Source organism: Lepus europaeus, chromosome 21 (assembly GCF_033115175.1).
Source record: "Lepus europaeus isolate LE1 chromosome 21, mLepTim1.pri, whole genome shotgun sequence".
NCBI lineage: Eukaryota > Metazoa > Chordata > Mammalia > Lagomorpha > Leporidae > Lepus > Lepus europaeus.
The window spans coordinates 60,209,164-60,233,401 of record NC_084847.1 but is presented as its reverse complement, the minus strand read 5'-3'; the positions used below and the strand labels follow the sequence as shown (position 1 = coordinate 60,233,401).

General features: G+C 41.9%; 1 protein-coding gene across 5 annotated transcripts in view; it reads right to left on the bottom strand.

The window, feature by feature from the left end:
- LOC133750580 (zinc finger protein 345-like) overlaps positions 1 to 24,238 on the bottom strand; it is a 74,391-nt gene that overhangs the window by 6,483 nt on the left and 43,670 nt on the right. For all 5 annotated transcript variants that reach the window (XM_062180154.1, XM_062180153.1, XM_062180156.1 and 2 more), the window contains 2 exons: positions 1,294 to 1,420; positions 959 to 1,051 (listed from right to left, as the gene is read on the bottom strand). In XM_062180154.1, coding sequence (XP_062036138.1) covers positions 959 to 1,051; positions 1,294 to 1,417 — 217 coding nt within the window. In that variant the 5' untranslated portion in view covers positions 1,418 to 1,420. The remainder of the gene's footprint in view (positions 1 to 958; positions 1,052 to 1,293; positions 1,421 to 24,238) is intronic.

Genomic DNA, 24,238 nt, shown 5'->3' with positions numbered 1-24,238 from the left:
TCTGCTATGGCCTGGGAAAGCAGCAGAAGATGGCCCAAGTCCTTGGACCCCTGTACACATGACAGAGACCTGGAAGAAGCTCCTGGCTCCTGGCTTCAGATCAGTACAGCTCCAGCCATGACAGCCAATTGGTAAGTGAACCAGTGGATGGAAGACCTCTCTTTCTCTCTCTGCCTCTCCTTCTCTCTCTCTGACTTTCAAATAAATAAACAAATCTTTAAAAAAAAAATAGAAACAGGCTGGCGCCACAGCTCAATAGGCTAATCCTCTGCCAGTGGCACTGGCACACCTGGTTCTAGTCCCAGTTGGGCCACCAGATTCTATACCGGTTGCCCCTCTTCCAGGTCAGCTCTCTGAGTGGCCCGGGAGTGCAGTAGAGGATGGCCCAAGTCCTTGGGCCCTACACCCGCATGGGAGACCAGGAGAAACACCTAGCTCTTGGCTTCAGATCACCGCGGTGTGCCAGCCACAGTGCGCTGGCCGTGGCGGCCATTGAAGGGTGAACCAATGGTAAAGGAAGACCTTTCTCTCTGTCTCTCTCACTGTCCACTCTGCCTGTCAAAAATGAAAAAAAAAAAAAAAAAAAAAACCAGAAACAATAAGATTAAAAAAAATAAGTTTCTGTATGTTGCCTAATTAACAAGCACTGAAGGAACTAATAAGTGCATGAAGGAAAAGGTATGAAAGTGTAGAGAAGGACAAGTTAGAATTTGGGCAATGTATCAACCTAGATAAAAGCCTTAGTAACATCAGAAAATGACTGGATTTTGTTTAATCAAAGAACATCTTCACTAAGAACAAAAGTTAGAAAGATACTGGTATCTCTAAATGCCTGTGTCTGATGCACAAAACGAGCTGTCAACAGGAGTAAGACTTGGGAAAAATTCATGGAAACAGCACCAGTCAACATCTGCACACTTTCTGCCTTGGCCTCCCTGTCTCTTATGTGCAGACTGACCTGAAAGGCTCTGATTCAAGCATTCATCCACCATCCATGGCTCTTCTCCTTGCTCCAACTTGAAGATCAAGTCAGGTTTGGTAGTGCAGTGCCCTATTAATGGAAACAATGTAAGACTGTGAAATCACTATCTTGGGTTATTTAAAGGACTACAGCTTGGTCCAGGAGCTATGAAACAAATGTTCCAATTTGAATCTTTTGTTAGATGGTAGATATTCAGATTATTCATGGACTCAAATTCTAATCCTGCCCAATATTAAACATTATAAAGTGTTCCCTTGTTTGTCAAATAGCAAGAAAATGTTATCACTGGGCATGAGATGGGTGTCACTCACCCAAGGAGAAGAGGCTGCTGTAGGTCTCCAGCATCACATCTCTGTACAGGGTTTTCTGAGTGTTGTTCATTTTCTGCCATTCCTCCCACGTAAAGTACACAGCCAGGTCTTCAAATGCTATCATCACCTATAACATTACACTTCCAGTCAACATGTTAACTCTGTCACAAAACAAACACTGACAGTTGTGTGTGGATATGAAGAAAAAGGAAGGCTATGGTTTCACATTAGACTTGTTGAGTGTTTAGAAAGCCACACAGAGCATTCAACAGAGCCAAACCCATGGTCTACAGGCTGTGAGAAATGCCCAAGCTGGAGGGAAACAGGAGGTTCAAATCACAAAGGCCACATCTGTCAAGGGGAATTGCACAGCAGGCTAAAAGAGGGGTAATATTGACTCTTGAATGGGCAATGTTAAGGAGAAGTATGTAGAAGCATTGAGAAAAAAAGGCAAGAAACCATCAGAGAAACTACGATGGGAATGAACAGAAAAGAATTTCCAGGAAAACACCATGCATATCATTTCCAATATGTCAGAGAAAAAATACATTAAAAAACAGGGCAGACATTTAGCTTAGTGCTTATGATGCCACCTCAGAGTGCCTATGTTTGATTTCCAATGCCAGCTCTGGTTCTTAGCTCCCAGATAATGCAGACCTGGGGAAGCAGTGGTGATGTCACCAATGAAGGAGGCCTAGATTCCATTCCTCAGTCCTGGCTTCAGTCCTGCCCCACCTCTGTTTGGTGTGGTTATCTAGGAAGTGAATTAATGTGTCAAAGCTCTCTATCTCAGTCCATCAACTTCTTTCTCTATCAAGCTAATAAATATTTTTAAGTAAGAGAGAAAATACAGGTAAGAAAAAGAATACAAATTAGCTTTTACCCTTGTCCATGATTATTCTACTGATAAACAATTGAAATCACATTATACCTAATTACAGTGAAAGCAATGGAAATACTTGCCCAAAACATTCAAATGATAAACATTTGAAAGAACATTATACATAATTAAAGTGAAAGTAATGGAATTATTTGCCCAAAAAGAGAACCTGGGAATGTCTGCAGTACAATCTGCATTTGTGACTCACTGAGAAAAATGCTTAGAGATTTGTTTAAGAACCTGCAATAGTCACCAGAAGTGTGATCCAGCAGGCTAAGCCTCCACCATCAATGCTGGCATCCCATGAAAACAGAGGACTTGAGTCCTTGCTGCTCCACTTCCAACCTAGTTCCCTGCTAATCTGATTGAAAGAGCAGTGAAAATGACCTGAGTATTTGGACCCTTCCATCAATATGGGAGACCCATGGAGTCCCAGGCTCCTGGCTTTGGCCTGGCCCAGTCCCAGCCATTGTGGGCATTTGGGGAATGAACAATAGATAGAAGATAAATCCTTTTGTCTCCCTGTCTCTCCCAATCTCTGTGAGTCTGCCTTTCAAATAAATAATCTTAAAAAATAATGAGCCTCCAGTAGATTCTTTTCTCCACACATTCCTTATCCTATTCCAGAATCCAATTCAGCTTCTCAAAGGTATTAAGGACTCCATTACTCTAACAATTCAAAAACAAACTTAACTGACTTGTGTTTTAGCACTAGGTAACTCTTCCTCTTGCAGAATGCTAAGTGTTTACTTCATAGGTAGCACTAAAACACTGCTCAGTACATCATCTATGTTTAGACTGTTTCAGACAACATGACCCCAAAAATGTAGCATATTGTGCTTAGTTTCAACTCAATTCATGTAACAAATATATATTTTGCTATAGCAACAGAAAGACAAGAGACCAAACTGCATTATTATAGATGACAGTAATGTTTCATAATCATGCCAGATTCATCATTCATTTCTGTATATACCATGAGAACAAATTTTATGTTCATTTTTCTATTTTAAAATTTTTAAAGATTATTTATTTATTTGAAAGTCAGAGTTACACAGAGCGAGGAGAGGCAGAGAGAGAGAGAGAGAGAGAGGTCTTCCATCTGCTGGTTCAGTCCCCAATTGGCTGCAATGGCTGGAACTGCACCAATCTGAAGCCAGGAACCAGGAGCTTCTTCTGGGCCTCCCACATGGGTGAAGGGGCCCAAGGACCTGGGCCATCTTACACTGCTTTCACAAGCCATAGTAGAGAGCTGGAGCAGAAGTGGAACAGCAGGATCTCAAACCGGTGCCCATGTGGGATGCCAAAGCTTTAGACCAGGGCATTAACCCACTGAGCCACAGAGCCGGCCCCATATTTTCCATTTTAAATAACTAGTATCCTGGGACCAGCACTGTGGAGTAGCAGGTAAAGCCACTGCCTTCAGTGCTGGCATCCCATATTGGTGCCAGTTCAAGTCCCGGTGGCTTTCCTTCCAATCCAGCTCTCTGCTGAGGCCTGGGAAATCAGTAGAAGATGGCCTAAGTCCTTGGGCCCCTGAACCCATGTGGGAGACCCAGAAGAAGCTCTTCACATTTAGCTTTGGATCAGTGCAACTCCAGCCATTGTGGCAAACTGGGGAGTGAACCAGTGGATGCAAGACTCTCTCTCTCTCTCCCCCTCTGCCTCTCTGTAACTCTGGCTTAAAAAAAAAAAAATCTAAAAAATAATAAATAAATAACCTGGCATTAAACACCTAAAATGAGTACTGACAAGCTGGGGAATAATTTTAAAAAATCACTTACAGGTGATACATTAATTTTCTTTCCTCTTAGAAACATGTGGAGGACCCAGAATCATACCTGGGAGAGAAGGTGAATGGCAAGAGTTCAAAGAAAACTCTGGAGGCCAACACTGTGGCATAATGGGTAAAGCTGCTGCCTGCAGTGCCAGCATTCCATACGGGTGCTGGCTTGAGTCCTGGCTGCTCAACGTACAATCTAGCTCTCTGCTATGTCCTGAGAAAGCAGTGGAACATGGTCCAAGTCCTTGGGCCAGTGCACCTGCATGGGAGACCCAGAAGCCCTTGGGTCTTGGCTTTGGACCAGCTCAGCTCTGGCCTTTGCAGTGATTTGGAGGGTGAGCCAGCAGACAGAAGACTTTCTCTCTGTCTCTGCAACTCTTTCAATAAATAAATGAAATCTTAAAAAAAAAAAAAAAACCTCTGCTTTCCTTCTGCACTGAACAGTGGGGAAAAAAAGAATATGATAGAATGAATAAATAACAATAAATACATTAACAAGAAAACATCAGCTTTAATGTGGAGGAATAAACCTGTAAAAATGGAAATACATAGGAAAATGCACCCACCTATATTAAGTGGCATTGGTTTAATGAAAGCATTATCTACAAATTTTGTAAAATAATAATGTAAAAGTAAAAAGAAATGTTAAGAGTGTTCAAATAAATGAGGTTATCAGAGATAAACATTACATTGTTATTAAAGTTTATACTAAAGAAAGTTAACAAATACACATAATGTATATCTAATGCAGTGAAATTTACCAAATAATGATTCTAAATAGACCTTTTCCCTTCACAAATCCCTGCATTGGGGCTGACACTGTGGCCTAGCGGGTAAATCTGCCACCTGCAGACTGGCATCCCATATAGGCAATGGTTCAATTCCCAGCTGCTCCACTTGTGATCCAGCTTTCTGCTATGGCCTGGGAAAGCAGTAGAAGATGGCCCAAGTCCTTGGGCCGCTGTACCCGTGTGGGAGCCCCAGAAGCTCCTAGATCCTGGTTTTGGATTGGCACAACTCTGGCCATTGCAGCCAACTGGGGAGTGAACCAGCAGATGGAAGATCTCTCTCTCTCTCTCTCTCTGCCTCTCCCTCTGTGTGTAACTTTCAAAAAAATAAATAAATCTTTTTTAAAAAGACCCTGAATTTCACTTGACTTACCCCATGAGATACCAGTAAATGTGATAGAAATAGACAACTTGTTAGAAGATTTATTTATTTGAAAGTGTTACACAAAGAGAGAAGCAGAGGCAGAGAAAAACAGAGAGAGAGAGAGAGAGAGGAAGGGAGGGAGGGAAGCAGAAAGAGAGGTCTTTGAACTGCAGGTTCACTCCCCAGATGGCTGCAACAGCTGGAGCTGAGTAGATCCAAATATATGAGCCAGGAGCTTCTTCCAGGTCTCCCACAAGGGAGCAGGGGCCAAAGGACTTGGGCCATCTTCTACTGTTTTCCCAGGCCGTAACAAAGAGCTGGTTCAGAAGTGGAGCAGCCTAGTCTCAAACTGATACCCATATGAGATGCTGGCACTGCAGGTGGTGGCTTTACTTGCTATGCCACAGAACCAGCCCCAGAAATAGACAATTTTTAAAGTATTTGCCTTCTCAGATTTTCTTTTTCTGACAGTTATCTTCTGAAAAACCCTGGGGCCTGCCTGTTGAAGAGATAGTATGTAGGCTGGTGCCACAGCTCACTAGGCTAATCCTCCACCTGCAGCACTGGTACTGCAGGTTCTAGTCCAGGTTGGGGCACTGATTCTGTCCCAGTTGCTCCTCTTCCAGTCCAGCTCTCAGCTGTGGCCTGGGAAGGCAGTGGAGGATGGCCCAAGTGCTTGGGCCCTGCACCCACATGGGAGACCAGGAGGAAGCACCTGGATCCTAGCTTTGGATGGGCACAGCATGCCAGCCATAGTGGCCATTTGGAAGTGAACTAATAGAAGGAAGACCTTTCTGTCTCTCTCTCTAACTATGCCTGTCAAAAAAAAAAAAAAAAGAGAGAGAGAGAGAGATAATATGTAGCCAAGATTCACCACAAACCCCAGACACTTAAGTGAAGCCTCAATCAGTTTCCCAAATGACTAAACTCTCATTTCTGCTCCTGGACTGATCATAGGAACTGCCCAGCTGAGCCAAGCCCATAAATCAGAGTCAGAACTGCAAATCAAATGGCTATTTGCTAAGCCATTGTGTTTTCTGACTTGTCCTACATCAAATGCTGATATGTACCAGAAATATGGCAGAAAGTTGAATTACATGCAAACTACAATGCATACAACTTCAAAATTTCATTTAGAAGTTCCCATAAAACAGGGCCAGCATTGGCACATAGCAAGAAAACCTGCCATCTGCAATGCAAGCACCCATGTGGGCACTGGTTCATGTTCTGGCTGTTCTGCTTTTGACCTAGCTTCCCACTGATGGCCTGAAAAAAGCAATGGAAGATGATTCACTCTCAGAAATAGAAAGATCAACCGGACAGAAGATCAACAAGGAAACAGCAGATTTGATCGACACTACAGCCCAATTGGATCTAACAGATATCTACAGAACTTTCAATCCTACACTTAAAGAATTTACATTAATCTCAGCAGTGCATGGAACCTACTACAGGATTGACCACATGCTAGGCCATAAAGCAAGTCTCAGCAAATTCAAAAGAATTAGAATCATACCATGCAGCTTCTCAGACCACAAAGGAATGAAATTGGAAATTAGCAACTCGGGAATCCCTAGAGCACGTGCAAACACATGGAGATTGAACAACATGCTCCTGAATGAACACTGGGTCATAGAGGAAATCAAAAGAGAAATCAAAAATTTTCTGGAAGTAAATGAGGATAACAATACAACATATCAAAAATATGGGACACAGCAAAAGCAGTGTTAAAAGGAAAGTTAATAGCAACAGGTGACTACATCAAGAAATTGGAAAGGCACCAAATAGATGAGCTTTCAGTTCATCTCAAGCATCTAGAAAAACTGCAGCAAACTAGACCCAAAACTAGTGGGAGAAGAAAAATAATTAAAATCAGAGAAGAAATCAACAGGATTAAATCCAAAAAAAAAAATTACAAAATATCAACCAAAAAAGGAGCTGGTTTTTTGAAAATATAAACAAAATTGACACACCATTGGCCCAACTAACTAAAAAAAGAAAAGACCCAAATCAATAAAATCAGAGATGAAAAAGGAAACGTAACAACAGACGCCACAGAAATAAAAAGAATCATCAGAAATTACTACAAGGACTTGTATGCCAGCAAACAGGGAAATCTATCAGAAATGGATAGATTCCTGGACACATACAACCTACCTAAATTGAGCCAGGAAGACATAGAAAACCTAAACAGACCCATAACTGACACAGAAATTGAAACAGTAATAAAGGCCCTCCCAACAAAGAAAAGCCCAGGACCAGATGGATTCACTGCTGAGTTCTACCAGACATTTAGAGAAGAACTAACTCCAATTCTTCTCAAACTATTCAAAACAATCGAAAAGAGGGAATCCTCGCACATTCTTTCTATGAAGCCAGCATCACATGAATCCCTAAGCCAGAGAAAGATGCAGCATTGAAAGAGAATTACAGACCAATATCCCTGATGAATACAGATGCAAAATCCTCAACAAAATTCTCACTAATAGAATGCAACAACACATCAGAAATATCATCCACCCAGACCAAGTGGGATTTATCCCTGGTATGCAAGGATGGTTCAAAGTTTGCAAATCAGGGGGGCGGAGCCAAGATGGCGGATAGTGAGGACGTGCGCCGTAGTTTGGGAAAATAAAGTTTCATAAAAGTGGAATTACTGTAGCCTCAGGAAAAGATTCAAGAAAAAAACTGCAGAGGAAATGCTTCTGGATCTAGTGGATGTGACATAAGGACCTACAGGGAGCCCACCACGTGGAAACCCAACCACGGGAGACCAGCCGCAGAATCTCCCCAGTGCAGGAACGAACGGGAGGTAAGACAAAGGCGGCAGAAACCGGAGACATTGGGGGGGGAAAGCAGAGGCCTCTCTATTCACTCACCGAGCAAAACAAAGAGCAGGTGTCATTTTACATATGTAAAGCGCCAACAAGAGTTCACAAACTCAGTAACTTTGGAACTGTGGTGAAACTTGAGAACACGTTCAGGGCTGCATAAACTCTTTGTGTGGTCCCAGGGGTAGATCAAAGGAATACTTACGGAGGCCAGATTTCAACTACCCTAAATTCCACTCACCTGTGCAGAATAACTTCCGAACTGAGTCAAAAAAAAAGAGAGAGAGCAATCCAACAAGGAGCAAGGGAGAGAACAATCTGGGTGAGTCGCTTTTTGCACAGCCTTAAACCTGAAGAATCAAGCAGAGCTCTCTGGCCACACCTATCACAGCCTCTAAGGATCCATCAAAGCAGACAGCCCACTTAGAGGCATAGTATAACGAGAAAAAAACCCCACAGCCAAAAAAAAAAAAAAAAAAACACCATAAATTATCTCCAACATGCCAAACAACAAACATAGAAACTGAGGTAACAAGAGCAAGGAAGACACTATGATGCCCCCAAATGAACAAGACACCCCAATCCAAGATTATGAAGATGAAGAGATAGAGGAAATGCAAGAAGCAGATCTCAAAAAAATGATAAGAACATTAAGAAGTTCTCAAAAACAAATTCTTGAACTACAGAAATCCTTAATGGACAAGATAGAAAATCTCTCTCGTGAAAAGGAAATATTAAGGAGGAATCAAAATGAAATGAAACAACTAGTAGAACATGAAACTGTGATAGTGACAAAAAACCACAATGAAATGAAGAACTCAATAGATCAAATGACAAACACATTAGAGAGCCTTAAAAACAGAATGGGTGAAGCAGAAGAGAGAATATCGGAATTAGAAGACAGAGAACAGGAAAGGAAACAGTCAAATCCAAGAAAAGAAGAAGAAATCAGAAATCTAAAAAATACTGTCAGGAATCTACAGGATACTATTAAAAAACCCAACATTCGGGTCCTAGGAGTTCCTGAAGGCATGGAGAGGGATAAAGGATTAGAAGGCCTTTTTAGTGAGATACTAGCAGAAAATTTCCCAGGTTTGGAGAAGGACAGAGACATCCTAGTACAGGAAGCTCATAGAACCCCTAATAAACATGATCAAAAGAGATCCTCACCACGACACATCATAATCAAACTCACCACAGTGAAACATAAAGAAAAGATCCTAAAATATGCAAGAGAGAAACGCCAGATTACTCTCACAGGATCTCCAATTAGACTCACAGCTGACTTCTCATCAGAAACCCTACAAGCTAGGAGAGAATGGCGAGATATAGCCCAGGTACTAAGAGAGAAAAACTGCCAGCCCAGAATATTATATCCTGCAAAGCTCTCATTTGTGAATGAAGGTGAAATAAAGACCTTTCAGAGCAAACAGAAATTGAAAGAATTTGTCGCCACTCGTCCAGCCCTGCAAAAGATGCTTAAAGATGTGTTACATACAGAAACACAGAAACACGGTCACCAATATGAAAGAAGATAAAGGAAGGAAACCTCACAGCAAAAGATCACAGGAGTCTCAAACCATATATTGGAAAAAATCTTTGGCAAAGGGTAGGGCAAAGTTACTCCTTCTCAATAGTCACATTGAATGTTAATGGCTTGAACTGTCCAGTTAAAAGACACCGATTGGCTGATTGGGTTAAGGAACAAAACCCATCTTTTTGTTACTTACAAGAAACTCATCTTTCCAACAATGTTCCATACAGGCTGAAAGTGAAAGGCTGGAAAAAGATATACCATGCCAACAGAAATGAAAAAAGAGCGGGCATAGCCATCTTAATATCGGACAACATAAACTTTACCACAAAAACTGTTAGGAGAGACAAAGAGGGGCACTATATAAGGATTAAGGGATCCATTCAACAGGAAGATATAATGATTATCAATGTATACACACCTAATCACAGGGCACCAGCTTATTTAAAAGACTTGTTAAGGGACTTAAAGGGAGACTTAGACCCCAATACAATAGTACTGGGGGACTTCAATAATCCACTCTAAGAGATAGACAGATCAACAGGACAGAAGATCAACAAGGAGACAGTAGATTTAAATGACACTATAGCCCAAATGGATCTAACAGATATCAACAGAACATTTCACCCTACATCTAAGGACTTTACATTCTTCTCAGCAGTACATGGAACCTTCTCTAGGATTGACCACATACTAGGCCATAAAGCAAGTCTCAGCAAATTCAAAAGAATTAGAATCATACCATGCAGCTTCTCAGACCACAAAGGAATGAAATTGGAAATTAGCAACTCGGGAATCCCTAGAGCATGTGCAAACACATGGAGATTGAACAACATGCTCCTGAATGAACAATGGGTCATAGAGGAAATCAAAAGAGAAATCAAAAACTTTCTGGAAGTAAATGAGGATAAAAGCACAACATACCAAAACCTATGGGATACAGCAAAAGCAGTGTTAAGAGGAAAGTTTATATCAATAGGTACCGACATCAAGAAATTGGAAAGGCACCAAATAGGTGAGCTTTCAAGTCATCTCAAGGATCTAGAAAATCTGCAGCAAACCAAACCCAAACCCAGTAGGAGAAGAGAAATAATTAAAATCAAAGAAGAAATCAACGGGATTATATCCTAAAAACATTACAAAAAATCAGCCAAACAAGGAGCTGGTTTTTTGAAAATATAAACAAAATTGACACACCATTGGCCCAACTAACTAAAAAAAAGGAGAGAAAGACCCAAATCAATAAAATCAGAGATGAAAAAGGAAACGTAACAACAGAAACCACAGAAATAAAAAGAATCATCAGAAATTACTACAAGGACTTGTATGCCAGCAAACAGGGAAATCTATCAGAAATGGATAGATTCCTGGACACATACAACCTACCTAAATTGAGCCAGGAAGACATAGAAAACCTAAACAGACCCATAACTGACACAGAAATTGAAACAGTAATAAAGGCCCTCCCAACAAAGAAAAGCCCAGGACCAGATGGATTCACTGCTGAGTTCTACCAGACAGCTGGAGGCATCACAATACCAGATTTCAGGACATACTACAGGGCAGTTGTTATCAAAACAGCATGGTACTAGTACAGAAACAGATGGATAGACCAATGGAACAGAATAGAAACACCAGAAATCAATCCAAACATCTACAGCCAACTTATATTTGATCAAAGATCCAAAACTAATCCCTGGAATAAGGACAGCCTATTCAATAAATGGTGCTGGGAAAATTGGATTTCCACGTGCAGAAGCTTGAAGCAAGACTCCTACATTTCACCTTACACAAAAATTCACTCAACGTGGATTAAAGACTTAAATCTACGACCCGAAACCATCAAATTATTAGAGAGCATTGTAGAAACCCTGCAAGATATAGGTACAGGCAGAGACTTCTTGGAAAAGACCCCAGAAGCACAGGCAGTCAAAGCCAAAATTAACATTTGGGATTGCATCAAATTGAGAAGTTTCTGTACTTCAAAAGAAACAGTCAGGAAAGTGAAGAGGCAACCGACAGAATGGGAAAAAATATTTGCAAACTATACTACAGATAAAGGGTTGATAACCAGAATCTACAAAGAAATCAAGAAAATCCACAACAACAGAACAAACAACCCACTTAAGAGATGGGCCAAGGACCTCAATAGACATTTTTTGAAAGAGGAAATCCAAATGGCCAACAGACACATGAAAAAATGTTCAAGATCACTAGCAATCAGGGAAATGCAAATCAAAACCACAATGAGGTTTCACCTCACCCCGGTGAGAATGGCTCACATTCAGAAATCTACCAACAATAGATGCTGGTAAGGATGTGGGGAAAAAGGGACACTAACCCACTGTTGGTGGGAATGCAAACTGGTAAAGCCACTATGGAAGTCAGTCTGGAGATTCCTCAGAAACCTGAACATAACCCTACCATACAACCCAGCCATCCCACTCCTTGGAATTTACCCAAAGGAAATTAATTTGGCTAATAAAAAAGCCATCTGCACCTTAATGTTTATTGCAGCTCAATTCACAATAGCTAAGACCTGGAACCAACCCAAATGCCCATCAACACTAGACTGGATAAAGAAATTATGGGATATGTACTCCATAGAATACTATACAGCAGTAAGCAACAATGAAACCCAGTCATTTGCAACAAGATGGAGGAATCTGGAAAACATCATGCTGAGTGAATTAAGCCAGTCCCAAAGAGACAAATATCATTTGTTTTCCCTGATCGGTGACAACTGAGCACCAAAGGGGAAACCTGTTGAAGTGAAATGGACACTATAAGCAACAATGACCTGATCAGCTCTTGTCCTGACTCTAGATGTACAATGTAATACTTCATCCTTTTTAGTATTTGTTGTTGTTTTTGTTGTTGGTGTTCTAGTACTAGTGGTTGAACTCTGTAATTAACACACAATTATTCTTAGGTGTTTACATTTTAACTGAAAAGTGATCCCTGTTAAATTTAAGAGTGGAAAAAGAGGGGGAGGAGATGTACAATTTGGGACATGCACAATCAGACTTGCCCCAAATGATGGAGTTAGAAATGTGCCAGGGGATTCCAATACAATCCCATCAGGGTGGCATGTACCAATGCCATCTCACTAGTCCAAGTGATCAATTTCAGTTCACATTCGATGGCTCTAATAGGTGTAAGTATCAAAGGGATCACACAAACAAGACTAGTGTCTGCTAATACTAACTGATAGAATCAAAAAGGGAGGGAAAGATCCAACATGGGAAGTGGGATACACAGCAGACTCATAGAATGACAGACGTCCTAAACAACACTCTGGCCTCAGAATCAGCCCTTAAGGCATTTGGATCTGGCTGAAGAGCCCATGAGAGTATTGTAGCCATGGAAAGCCAAGATACCATGGAAAAGAAAAAAAAAGAAGACCTAAATGAAAGATCTCTGTGAGTGAGATCCCAGTGGAAAGAACGGGGCCATCAAAGAAGGAGGCACCTTTCTCTGAAGGGAGGAGAGAACTTCCACTTTGACTATGACCCTATCGGAATAAGATCAAAGTCAGCGAACTCTAAAGGCTTCCATAGCCCTGGCAACTCATGACTAGAGCCTAGGGAGATTACTGACGCCATGAACAGGAGTGTCAAATTGTTAAGTCAGCAACAGGAGTCACTGTGTACTTACATCTCATGTGGGATCTGTCCTTAATGTGTTGTCTAATGTGCAGTGATGTTATAACTAGTACTGAAACAGTACTTTTACACTTTGTGTTTTTGCATGGGTACAAACTGATGAGATCTTTACTAATTATATACTGAATCGATCTTCTGTATATAAAGATAATTGGAAATGGAAAAAAAACCTGGTGTTAAATTTAAATGGCATAGAAAATTAATTAATTTTTTTAAAAAAATATTATGCAGGATCTCTGTCTTTAATGTGCTGTACACTCTTATTTAATGCTATAACTAGTACTCCAACAGTATTTTTTTTCACTTTGTGTTGCTATATGGGGGCAAACTGTTGAAATTGTTACCTAATATATACTAAACTGATCTTCTGTATATAAAGAGAATTGAAAATGAATCATGATGTGATTGGAAGGGGAGAGGGAGCGGGAAAGGGGAGGGTTGTGAATGGGAGGGAAGTTTTGGGAAGGGGAAGCCATTGTAACCCATAAGCTGTACTTTGGAAATTCATATTCATTAAATAAAAGTTTAATTAAAAAAAAAAACCAAGGTTTTCAAATCAATCAATGTGATACACCACAATAACAAACTGCCGAAGAAAAACCATATGATTCTCTCAATAGATGCAGAGAAAGCATTTGATAAAATACAACACCCTTTCTTGATGAAAACCCTAAGCAAACTGGGTTTAGAAGGACATTCCTCAATACAATCAAAGCAATTTATGAAAAACCCACGACCAGCATCCTATTGAATGGGGAAAAGTTGGAAGCATTTCCACTGAGATTTGGTACCAGACAGAGATGCCCACTCTCACCACTGCTACTCAATATAGTTCTGGAAGTTTTAGCCAGAGCCATTAGGCAAGAAAAAGAAATTAAAGGGATACAAATTGGAAGGAAGAAGTCAAACTATCCCTCTTTGTAGATGATATGATTCTTTATTTAAGGGATCCAAAGGACTCTACTAAGAGTCTATTGGAACTCATAGAGGAGTTTGGCAAAGTAGCAGGATATAAAATCAATGCACAAAAATCAACAGCCTTTCTATACACAGGCAATGCCACAGCTGAGAAAGAACTGCTAAGATCAATCCCATTCACGATAGCTACAAAAACAATCAAATAGCTTGGAATAAACTTAACCAAGGATGTTTAAGATCTCTACAATGAGAATTACAAAATCTTAAAGAAAGAAATAGAAGAGGATACCAAAAAAATGGAAAAAATCTTCCATGCCATGGATTAGAAGAATCAACATCATCAAAATGTCCATTCTTCCAAAAGCAATTTATAGATTCAATGCAATATCAATCAAGATACCGAAGACATTCTTCTCAGATCTGGAAAAAATGATGCTGAACTTCATATGGAAACACAGGAGACCTGGAATAGCTAAAGCAATCTTGTACAACAAAAACAAAGCTGGAGGCATCACAATACCAGATTTGAAGACATACTACTGCGCAGTTATAATCAAAACAGCCTGGTACTGGTACAGAAACAGATGGATAGACCAATGGAACAGAATAGAAACACCAGAAATCAATCCAAACATCTACAGCCAACTTATATTTGATCAAGGATCCAAAACCAATCCCTGGAGTAAGGACAGTCTATTCAATAAATGGTGCTAGGAAAACTGGACTTCCACATGCAGAAGCATGAAGCAAGGCCCCTACTTTACACCTTACACAAAAATCCACAACATGGATTAAAGACTTAAATCTATGACCCGACAACATCAAATTATTAGAGAACATTGGAGAAATCCTGCAAGATATAGGCACAGACAAGGACTTCTTGGAAAAGATCCCGGAGGCACAGTTAATGAAAGCCAAAACTAACATTTGGGATTGCATCAAATTGAGAAGTTTCTGTACTGCAAAAGAAACAGTCAGGAAAGTGAAGAGGCAACCGACAGAATGGGAAAAAATATTTGCAAACTATGCAACAGATAAGGGGCTAATAACCAGAATCTACAAAGAGATGAAGAAACTCCAAAAGAACAAAACAAACAACCCACTCAAGAGATGGGCCAAGGACCACAATAGACATTTTTCAGAAGAGGAAATCCAAATGGCCAAGACACATGAAAAAATGTTCAAGATCACTAGCCATCTAGGAAATGCAAATCAAAGCCACAATGAGGTTTCACCTCACCCGGGTTAGAATGGCTCACATTCAGAAATCTACCAACAATAGATGCTGGTAAGGATGTGGGGAAAAAGGGACACTAACCCACTGTTGGTGGGAATGCAAACTGGTAAAGCCACTATGGAAGTCAGTCTGGAGATTCCTCATAAACCTGAACATAACCCTACCATTCAACCCAGCCATCCCACTCCTTGGAATTTACCCAAAGGAAATTAAATTGGCAAATAATAAAGCTGTCTGCACCTTAATGTTTATTGCAGCTCAATTCACAATAGCTAAGACCTGGAACCAACCCAAATGCCCACCAACAGTAGACTGGATAAAGAAACTATGGGGGGCCGGCGCCGCGGCTCAGTAGGCTAATCCTCCGCCTTGCGGCGCCGGCACACCGGGTTCTAGTCCCGGTCGGGGCACCGATCCTGTCCCGGTTGCCCCTCTTCCAGGCCAGCTCTCTGCTGTGGCCAGGGAGTGCAGTGGAGGATGGCCCAAGTCCTTGGGCCCTGCACCCCAATGGAGACCAGGAGAAGCACCTGGCTCCTGCCATCGGATCAGCGCGGTGCGCCGGCCGCAGCGTGCTACCGCGGCGGCCATTGGAGGGTGAACCAACGGCAAAGGAAGACCTTTCTCTCTGTCTCTCTCTCTCACTGTCCACTCTGCCTGTCAAAAAAAGTAAAAAAAAAAAAAAAAAAAAAAAAAGAAAAGAAACTATGGGATATGTACTCTATAGAATACTATACAGCAGTAAAAAACAATGAATTTTTTAAAAGCCATACTATTTAGACAAACAGATCATATTACTTTGCTGTAAAATTCTAAATCTAATAAAAGATTCCAGAATTGGCCAGCACCATGGCTCAACAGGCTAATCCTCCACCTAGCGGCGCTGGCACACCAGGTTCTAGTCCTAGTCCGGGCACCGGATTCTGTCCCAGTTGACCCTCTTCCAGGCCAGCTCTCTGCTGTGGCCCGGGAGTACAGTGGAGGTTGGCCCAAGAGCTTGGACCCTGCACCCCATGGGAGACCAGGAGAAGCACCTGGCTCCTGGCATCGGATCAGCACGGTGCGCTGTAAAGTAGGAACAAATGGACAGGAAGGCTGGAGGTCAAGGGGTAAAGACTAGGTTAGGGAAAAAAGCCAGCTTATTAAATCCTTAAAAAGAGAAAGGAAGAAAGAAGAAGGAAATAGAAAAGTATGGTTATGTTCTTCTGGAATTACATTCTTATGCAATCTGTTCTCTTTGTATTAATAAAAATAAAAATGTTTAACAATTGAAAGTTCATTCCTTTATTGCATCACTACTGCCTCATTCCAACACTCTATAAAAACAGAATCCAAAGGCAGGCATAGGTTGCAGGGAGGGGCACAGTGCAAGTGGCAGTGACAGCCCTATTTCTCTAATATCAAATTCTGCACCCCAACTTCTAATCCAGCAAAGTGCTACACATCACCCAAAATCAATTTCAGAAAATAAAACACTTAGGACAAAAGCTCAGAGAAAATCAATGTCTCCATTATCCTTTGCCTGTGAAGTACTCATAAAAATTAGCATGCTGCTAAAGAAAGTGAGACGATGGCCAAGCTATGTATAAAGAACACAGGGCTGCAAAGTCAGCAGGCAGTTTGGTGTTTTATGAGCACCCAAAGTGAACTGCAGATGATGGAAGGGGATGCCTCACAGAATGGGAGCTGAGGAGGCAGCCCAGCCAGCAGTGAACACCAAGCCTTTAACCTGAGATTGATGAGTATTTGTCAAGTGCACAGATGAGGTCTACCTATAACAACAGTAATTACTTTCTCCTTAGGACACAAGGCAAAACACATTTTTTTCCACTTTTTATCTGTTTTTCATTTTATTTGAAAGACAGGGGGAGATGGAGTGGAGGAGAGATTTCTTCCATTTTCTGGTACCCACCCAAATGCTCACAACAGCAGGCAATGTTCAGCCTGAAGCAAGGATCCTGGAACTCCATGCAGGCCTGGGTGAGTTCAGTTAATTCTGAGGACACACAGTCTTCAGGGACACCTGTCTTTATAAAGACACATCTCAATACAAAATAAAACTCCCTACTCAGGACTTTGAAGATCCAAGAGAAAACTCAAATATTTTGAAGATGAGTGCAAAACAGAAATCTGGAGACTTCTGTGAGCCAACAAGTTCCCTGCCTACCTGAGAATCAGCCTGGTCACCAGGGAGATCAAGGGAAGAGAACCAAGCAAACCACTTGAGACCTGTGCCCAGAGTCTTATCTCTTGAGTGAGCATAAAGGCAGCCCAGTCATTGGGCACTGGCAGTTTTGGACCACCTTAATCCTGAAGTGGGTACACAAACTAGTCAACTCCAATTTGGGCTGAGTTATCAGACTGGAAGTCTGGACAAAGATTGTCACCCATTAAGGAATCTGGACACAGGAATGGACAAAAAAGAACCATCAGGAGATGCGCACAATAGGAGTCAGAGTACTAAGTGGGTAATAAATGCACAGATCCTAGACCAAGGCAACAGGCAATGCCAACCCTATCTTTTGTTACAAAATCTTCTTATTTTATCTTAAAGGCCTTGAGAAACAGATCTGCAGACATCTCATGTGTAAGACAAACATGCATCATTCATAATTGGCCTATAAATATTAGCATTCTTGTCCTGATCAATGAGCCTCAAGAACTAGCTCAGGGAGGGGCAATTAAAGGGAATCACTTCAGTCTCCTTTCTAGGGAAGTATACATCCTCCATGAACTGCTTCTTACAAAACATTTCTCCAATTTTCTAGGAGAAATACATCAACTCTGAAGAGGCTACTTTGTTTTTTTTCCATAGAGCCCAATACATGTCTTGGGAATCACCTGTGATACCAGGTAGATGGATAAGAAATCCAATTGGAATAATCTACTAGAAGACAAGATACTTTACCCAAATCACTATATTTCACTCTACAGAAAAATGCAAACTGAATCACAAAGAACTCCAGTCGATCAATCCCCTGGTTTAAGCAAAGGGCATATTTGCGTTACTCCAGATATGCAGGCCTCTCTTTCTGTTGTACCTTCATGTGGACTATCTGCATAGGGATACAGAGTGAGGGGGAGGCTGCAGCTGTAAAAAAGGTCAATGTTTCAATTATGAAACTGATTTTTAATTATCTCAAATTCAGTCATAAAAATTCTGCTCTAAGCAAGACACACATAAAGCCAAGCTCATCCCTTTCTCAACAAAAATTTAATGCTAACTGCATATTTAGGAGTGTACTACTGCATTTAATTCCAGTACTTCTCTACATCTAATTTTTTTAGGATTTTATTTATTTATCTGAGAGGTCGAATTATAGACAGTGAGAGGAAGAGACAGAGGTAAAGGTCTTCCATCTGCTGGTTCACTCCCCCAAATGGCTATAACAGATGGAGCTGCTCTGATCTGAAGCCAGGAGCCAGGGGTTTCTTCTCTGTCCCTCCTTGGGTAGAGGGGCCTAAGCACTTGAGCCATCTTCTACTGTTTTCCCAGGCCATAGCTGAGAGCTGGATCAGAAGAGGAGCAACTGAGGCTAGAACTGCTGCCCATACGGGGTGCCAGTGCCACACTACCAGCCCTTCTACATCTCATAAGCACATCTTATATGTAAAAAGAAAACTGAAAAGTAAAGTGAGTCAACTATATCACAAATTATGTTAGAAATTATCTCTAATTTAAAAAAAAAAAAAAAAAACGGAAAACCCTAAAGTAGAAAGGGTTAATTTTGGCAATCTGCACAAATGTGGAAGATGATACTGGCTCCTGACTTTAATCCAGTCCAACTGCAGCTGTTGTGGCCATTAGGGGTGTGAACTAATGGATAAATGATTTATGTCTCTCTCTCTTTGTAACTCTGCCTTTCAAATAAATAAATATTTTTAATTTTTTAAAAAATTTAACAAATGGCCCTGAATATTCTGACTCATCTTGACATGTAACAGGAGCCAAGAAAGTTGCTGCTGACTTTAGTAGTGCCTCCTCAATCCATTCTATAAGAAAAAAAATATGTATTTCTTTTGCTAGCCAAGCACTCAAATCCAAAAGAAATAATACTACCCAGTACAGCTCTGTTTAAGGCTGCTCCTGCACTGAAGAAAAGTAAAGGAGCAAGGGGCCCAAACCCTGGTGGCAGGGTGACAGTCCCCTCCTCACTCTGCATATGTGTTTCTGGTTAGAGATGGAGACAAAGGCAACTCCAGATACTGCAGCGGTACACAAACAGCCTCAGTCACAGACGCACCTTGTGTGTGTGCAACAGAAGGAGAGCACAGAGCACTATGTAAGGGAGGAATACATTGAACAAAAAGGAAAGGATGTGAATGGATGTAGCAAAGAATTTCCCCACTCTGCTGATCACGATCTCAAGGATGTCCAGACCAGAATTCCATTTCACTTTGGAAAGCCCACTCCATAAAGTTCTCTCCACCTAGGTGTATTCTTCTATGAGGAATCTGTCTTCCTGTGAGAGAGGGCACTACCACAGACTGAGCACCAGTCAAAAAGCAGAGTGATGGCTTTAATTCTCAGAGGTGAATGGACAACCACATCTATGAATTCTGCCTTGAAAAATAAGCTTCCTTCTGCTCTAGGAAGCTATATAGCTTTGGGCTAAAATGAGAAACACAGAGACCAGCTGGTCTGTTAGGCGAGAAGAAAGGAAGCTTGAGTTCCAGTTGTTACTTTGTAGCATGTTAGTTTTGAGAGGATTTCATTTTCCACTTCTATTTGAAGAAATGGAAAGGTAGAATCAGTGCCAGCCTAACACATGGCAGCTTTAGCCACTGATGACATCACAGCTTGCTACCCAAAAGTGGCGGCCAAAATAAACTCAACAAATGACAACCAAAATAAAACAGAAGAGTCTAACATAATACCAACAGTTGTTCAGCAGATATCACCAAGATCTTGACACACAAGTCATCAGAAGGACAAAGGGTGGGTCTGGCTTTGTGGCACAGTGGATTAAGCCACCACAAAATAAAATGCTGGGATCCAATATGTGTGTCCACCCTTTAAAAAAGATTGATTTATTTGAAGGTCAGAGTTTTGGGGGCCAGTGCTGTGGCACAGCTGGTTGAGGCACTGGCCTGCATCCCATATGGTCCCTGGTTTGGGTCTTGGCTGCTCCACTTCCAATGCAGCTGCCTGCTAATGTGCTTTGGAAAGTGGCACAGTATGGCCTAAGTCCTTGGCCATATATCCACATGGCGATCTGGAAGAAGCTACTGGCTTCTGGCTTCAGATCAGCTCAGATCTGGCCACTGCAGCCATTTGGGAAGTGAAGTGAACCAACAGACTGAAGACCTCTCTATCTGTCTATCTCTATCGTAACTCGGTCAAATAAATAAAATAAATCTTTAAAAAAAAAAATGTCAGAGTTATAGAGAGGAGGGAGAGTCAGATGGGATAGCATTGTGGATTAGCAGGTAAAGCTGCTGCCTGCAGTGCTGGCATCTGGTATAGGCACCAGTTCATGTCCTGGCTGCTCCACTTCTGAACCAGTTCTCTGCTAGTAGAGATGGTCCTTGCCACCCAAGTGGGAGACTTGAATGAAGCTCTTGGTGCCTGGCTTGGGCCTGGCCCAGTCTTGGCCATTGCAGCCATCTAGGGAGTACACCAGCAGATGGAAAATCTCTTTCTCATTCTCTCCCTTTCTCTATCTCTGCCTTGCAAATAAATAAATAAATGCTAAAAAAGAGAGAGATCTTCCATCTGACATGGCTGCAATGGCCAGGGCTGAAGCACACAGAATCCAGGAGCCAGGCACTTCATCTGGGTCTCCCACATGGGTTACAATGGCCCAAACACTTGAGTCATCCTCTGCTGCTTTTCTCAGGCCAACAGCAGGGAGCTAGGTTAGAAGTGGAGCAACTGGGACATGAACTGCGGCTCATCTGGGAAGCTGGCATTGCAGATGGTGGCTTTCCCCATTGTGCCACAATGTCAGCCCCATGAGTGCCAGTTTGAGTCACAGCTGTTCCACTTCTGATCCAGCTCCCTGCTAACACAACTGGGGAAGCAGAAACAGATGGCACAAGTACTTGGGTCCTTGCACCAACATGGAACACTGGGTTGGACTTCCAGGCTGGGCCAGCATTATTCATTGCAGTCTCTTGAGTGAACCAGCAGATGCAAGATCCCCATCCTTCTGTCTCTGCCTCTTTCTCTGTAACTCTGCTTTAAAATAAAATTTTTAAATCTTAATAAAATATAGAGAAAGGGTGAGAGAGTAGCCACAGTAAAGTAACAGAGCAAAGCTACAGTTGTGCTGTCCCTCAGCAGCCTTCTGCCTTAAGTGGGAAGTCTCCGGCTTACAGACACTAACATAAAAGACACATTCACAACACATTTCAAAACAAAGATGAGAGGTTTACAAGGCATATTGATTTTATGATGACTTTCATTCTTTAGGTCCACTGGGTTTAGGTATATGCCTTTTGTGCAGCCAAGTTAACCCAGGGACTAATTCAAAGAGAAACATTGAGGAAGATGTGCTGCCAGGGCAGAGAGCGGCAATGTCCCATTGTTCTTGCAGCATCATAGAGAAGGAAAAGGGCTACTCATGTCCGTGGTTATAAGGAGAACAGGAGCACAAACACTTCAGAAGGGGGGAGCAAATTTCAAATATAGCTATTTTAAGAACATAAAATGAAGTAAATTTCAGAATATAATGTGGGGTAGAAAAACGCCATCAGTTCATCAATTCTCACAGGGATCCAGGAAAACTGCCCTACCTACCCGTAAACCAAATGTTTCAGATACATTTTCTGATTAAATTCAGAAGATTACAGGAATCAGCACTCTGGGTGTTCAAATGCCAAATTAAGTTTTAGTTCCACTATGGGCAGATGTAGCCAATTACTCAGATCATGAGAAAAATTTTTCTATAAGAAGGAATATGAAATATTCAGTCACACAGAATAACTGTGCTTGGTGCTCAAAGTGAACCCCAGGATAAGCACCCAGAAAACCTGTTAGGTCTTGGGGCCAGCTCCATGGTGCAGCAGTAAAAGCTTATTTATTTACTTAAAAGGCAGAGTTACAGAGAGGCAGGGCACAGAGAGGTCTTCCATGCACTGATTCACTCTGAAAATGGCTGCAATGCCAGAGCTGGATCTAGCTGAAGCCAGGAGCCAGAAGCTTCTGTCAGGTCTCCCATGCAGTGCAGAACTCAAGAACTTGGGCCATCTTCCACTGCTTTCCCAGGCAACAGCAGGAAGCTGGATCTCAAACAAGCACCCATACGTGATGGCAGCACTGTAGGTGGCAGCCTCACCTGCCATGTCACAGTGCCAGCCCTCAAAATAAACCTATTTTAAAAAGCATTTTAAATGAGGGATGGGAGAGAGTTTGTTTATCCAAAGCAAGGATAACATAACATAACTACTACACAGAAGCTCCTGGCTTTGGATCGGCATAGCTGCGACCACTGTAGCTAATTGGGGAGTGAACCAGCAGATGAAGACTTCTCTCTCTCTGCCTCTCCTCTCTGTAGCTCTTTCAAGTAAAATAAATAAATCTTAAAAAAAAATAAGGTAACTACTAGTACTCATTAACTTAAAAAATATAGAAATTTAATGAAACTCAAAATATAACCAAAATCATCATCTACTACAAATTATAATCTTTACTCTGAGAGTCATATTAGACAAAATTTAACCCCTCCCTTCCTTTGAAAAATGCACATGGGACTGGTGTAGTACGTTAAGCAGACCCTGGCAGTGCCAGCACCCCACATGGGCACTGGTTCAAGACCTGGCTGCTCCATTTCCAATATAGCTCCCTAATTCACCTGGGAAAGCAAAGGATGATGGCCCAAGTGTTTGGGCCCCTGAAATCAAGTGTGAGAACCAGAAGAAGCTCCTAGCTTCTCGTTTTAGCCTGGCCTAGCCCAAGTCACTGTGGCCATTTGAGGAGTGAACCAATGGATGGAAGACCTCTCTCTGTCTCTCCATCTCTCTGTAAATCTGCCTTTCAAGTAAATAAAATGAATTAAAAAAAAAAAACCCTATACAATGTAGTGTTTTGGTTATTCCCTCATACAAGGAAGGCTCAGATAAACTGTAATGAATCCTCCTGGCTTGATGCAATTCAGAAGGAGGATTGCTTCTGCCACCCTGTGCTAGACATCAATGAGAGTTATTAATGGGAAGATGAGTGGACACATCAGACTGCTTCCTCACATGGCACCTTTTCTTAAAGACATCACTGCTACATTATCAGATTATGTCTCTCATGTGAAACATCTCTCTCCTAAAAATTTTAAAGAACTTGCCAGAAACTTTAGCAGAGCAGGGAATGATGTCCCAAGGACAGTGAGTTAGCCTGAGTAGTCCAGGAATCCTGTTCTTGGCTGTTTTCAAGTTTGTATTGAAGGACCCTTATGGGAGAGAGGGACAAGAAACTAGGCCTGGGCAAATATCAGGGGCTTCTTAAGAGGTTAGATGTTCCCCAGAGTCTAGCGGGCAGGACGTTCTCTGGGAAGGAAAAGTCAATCCCCTTCAGAGAACCTCTAGGCACGCCCAGAGCAGAGCTGCCCCTCCCCTTCGGAGAGTCTCTAGGCGCGCACTTATGATGTCACTGCGACCAGCCAATCCTGTAACACCTCAGCACTCTCCATCAGCATTCTCCGGTATGCTAATTGTCCCTCCGAACCAGCCAATCCCGTGCCACCTCTGCATTTTACACCAGCACTCTCCACCAGCATCTTCGCCAGCATTCTCCCATATGCTAATGGTCCCTCTGAACAGACCAATCCTACGCATGCGCATTAGGAATATGCTAATTCGTTGCCTATATAACCTGTGTGAAACTGCTGCTCAGGGCTCCTCACTACCTGAGGTGGGGGCCCATTTGCGCAAACGTTCAATAAAAACCTCGTGCTTTTTGCATCAACTGGTCTGGAGTCTGGATCTTTGGGCGTCCTCCCGAGCAAGTGGGCATC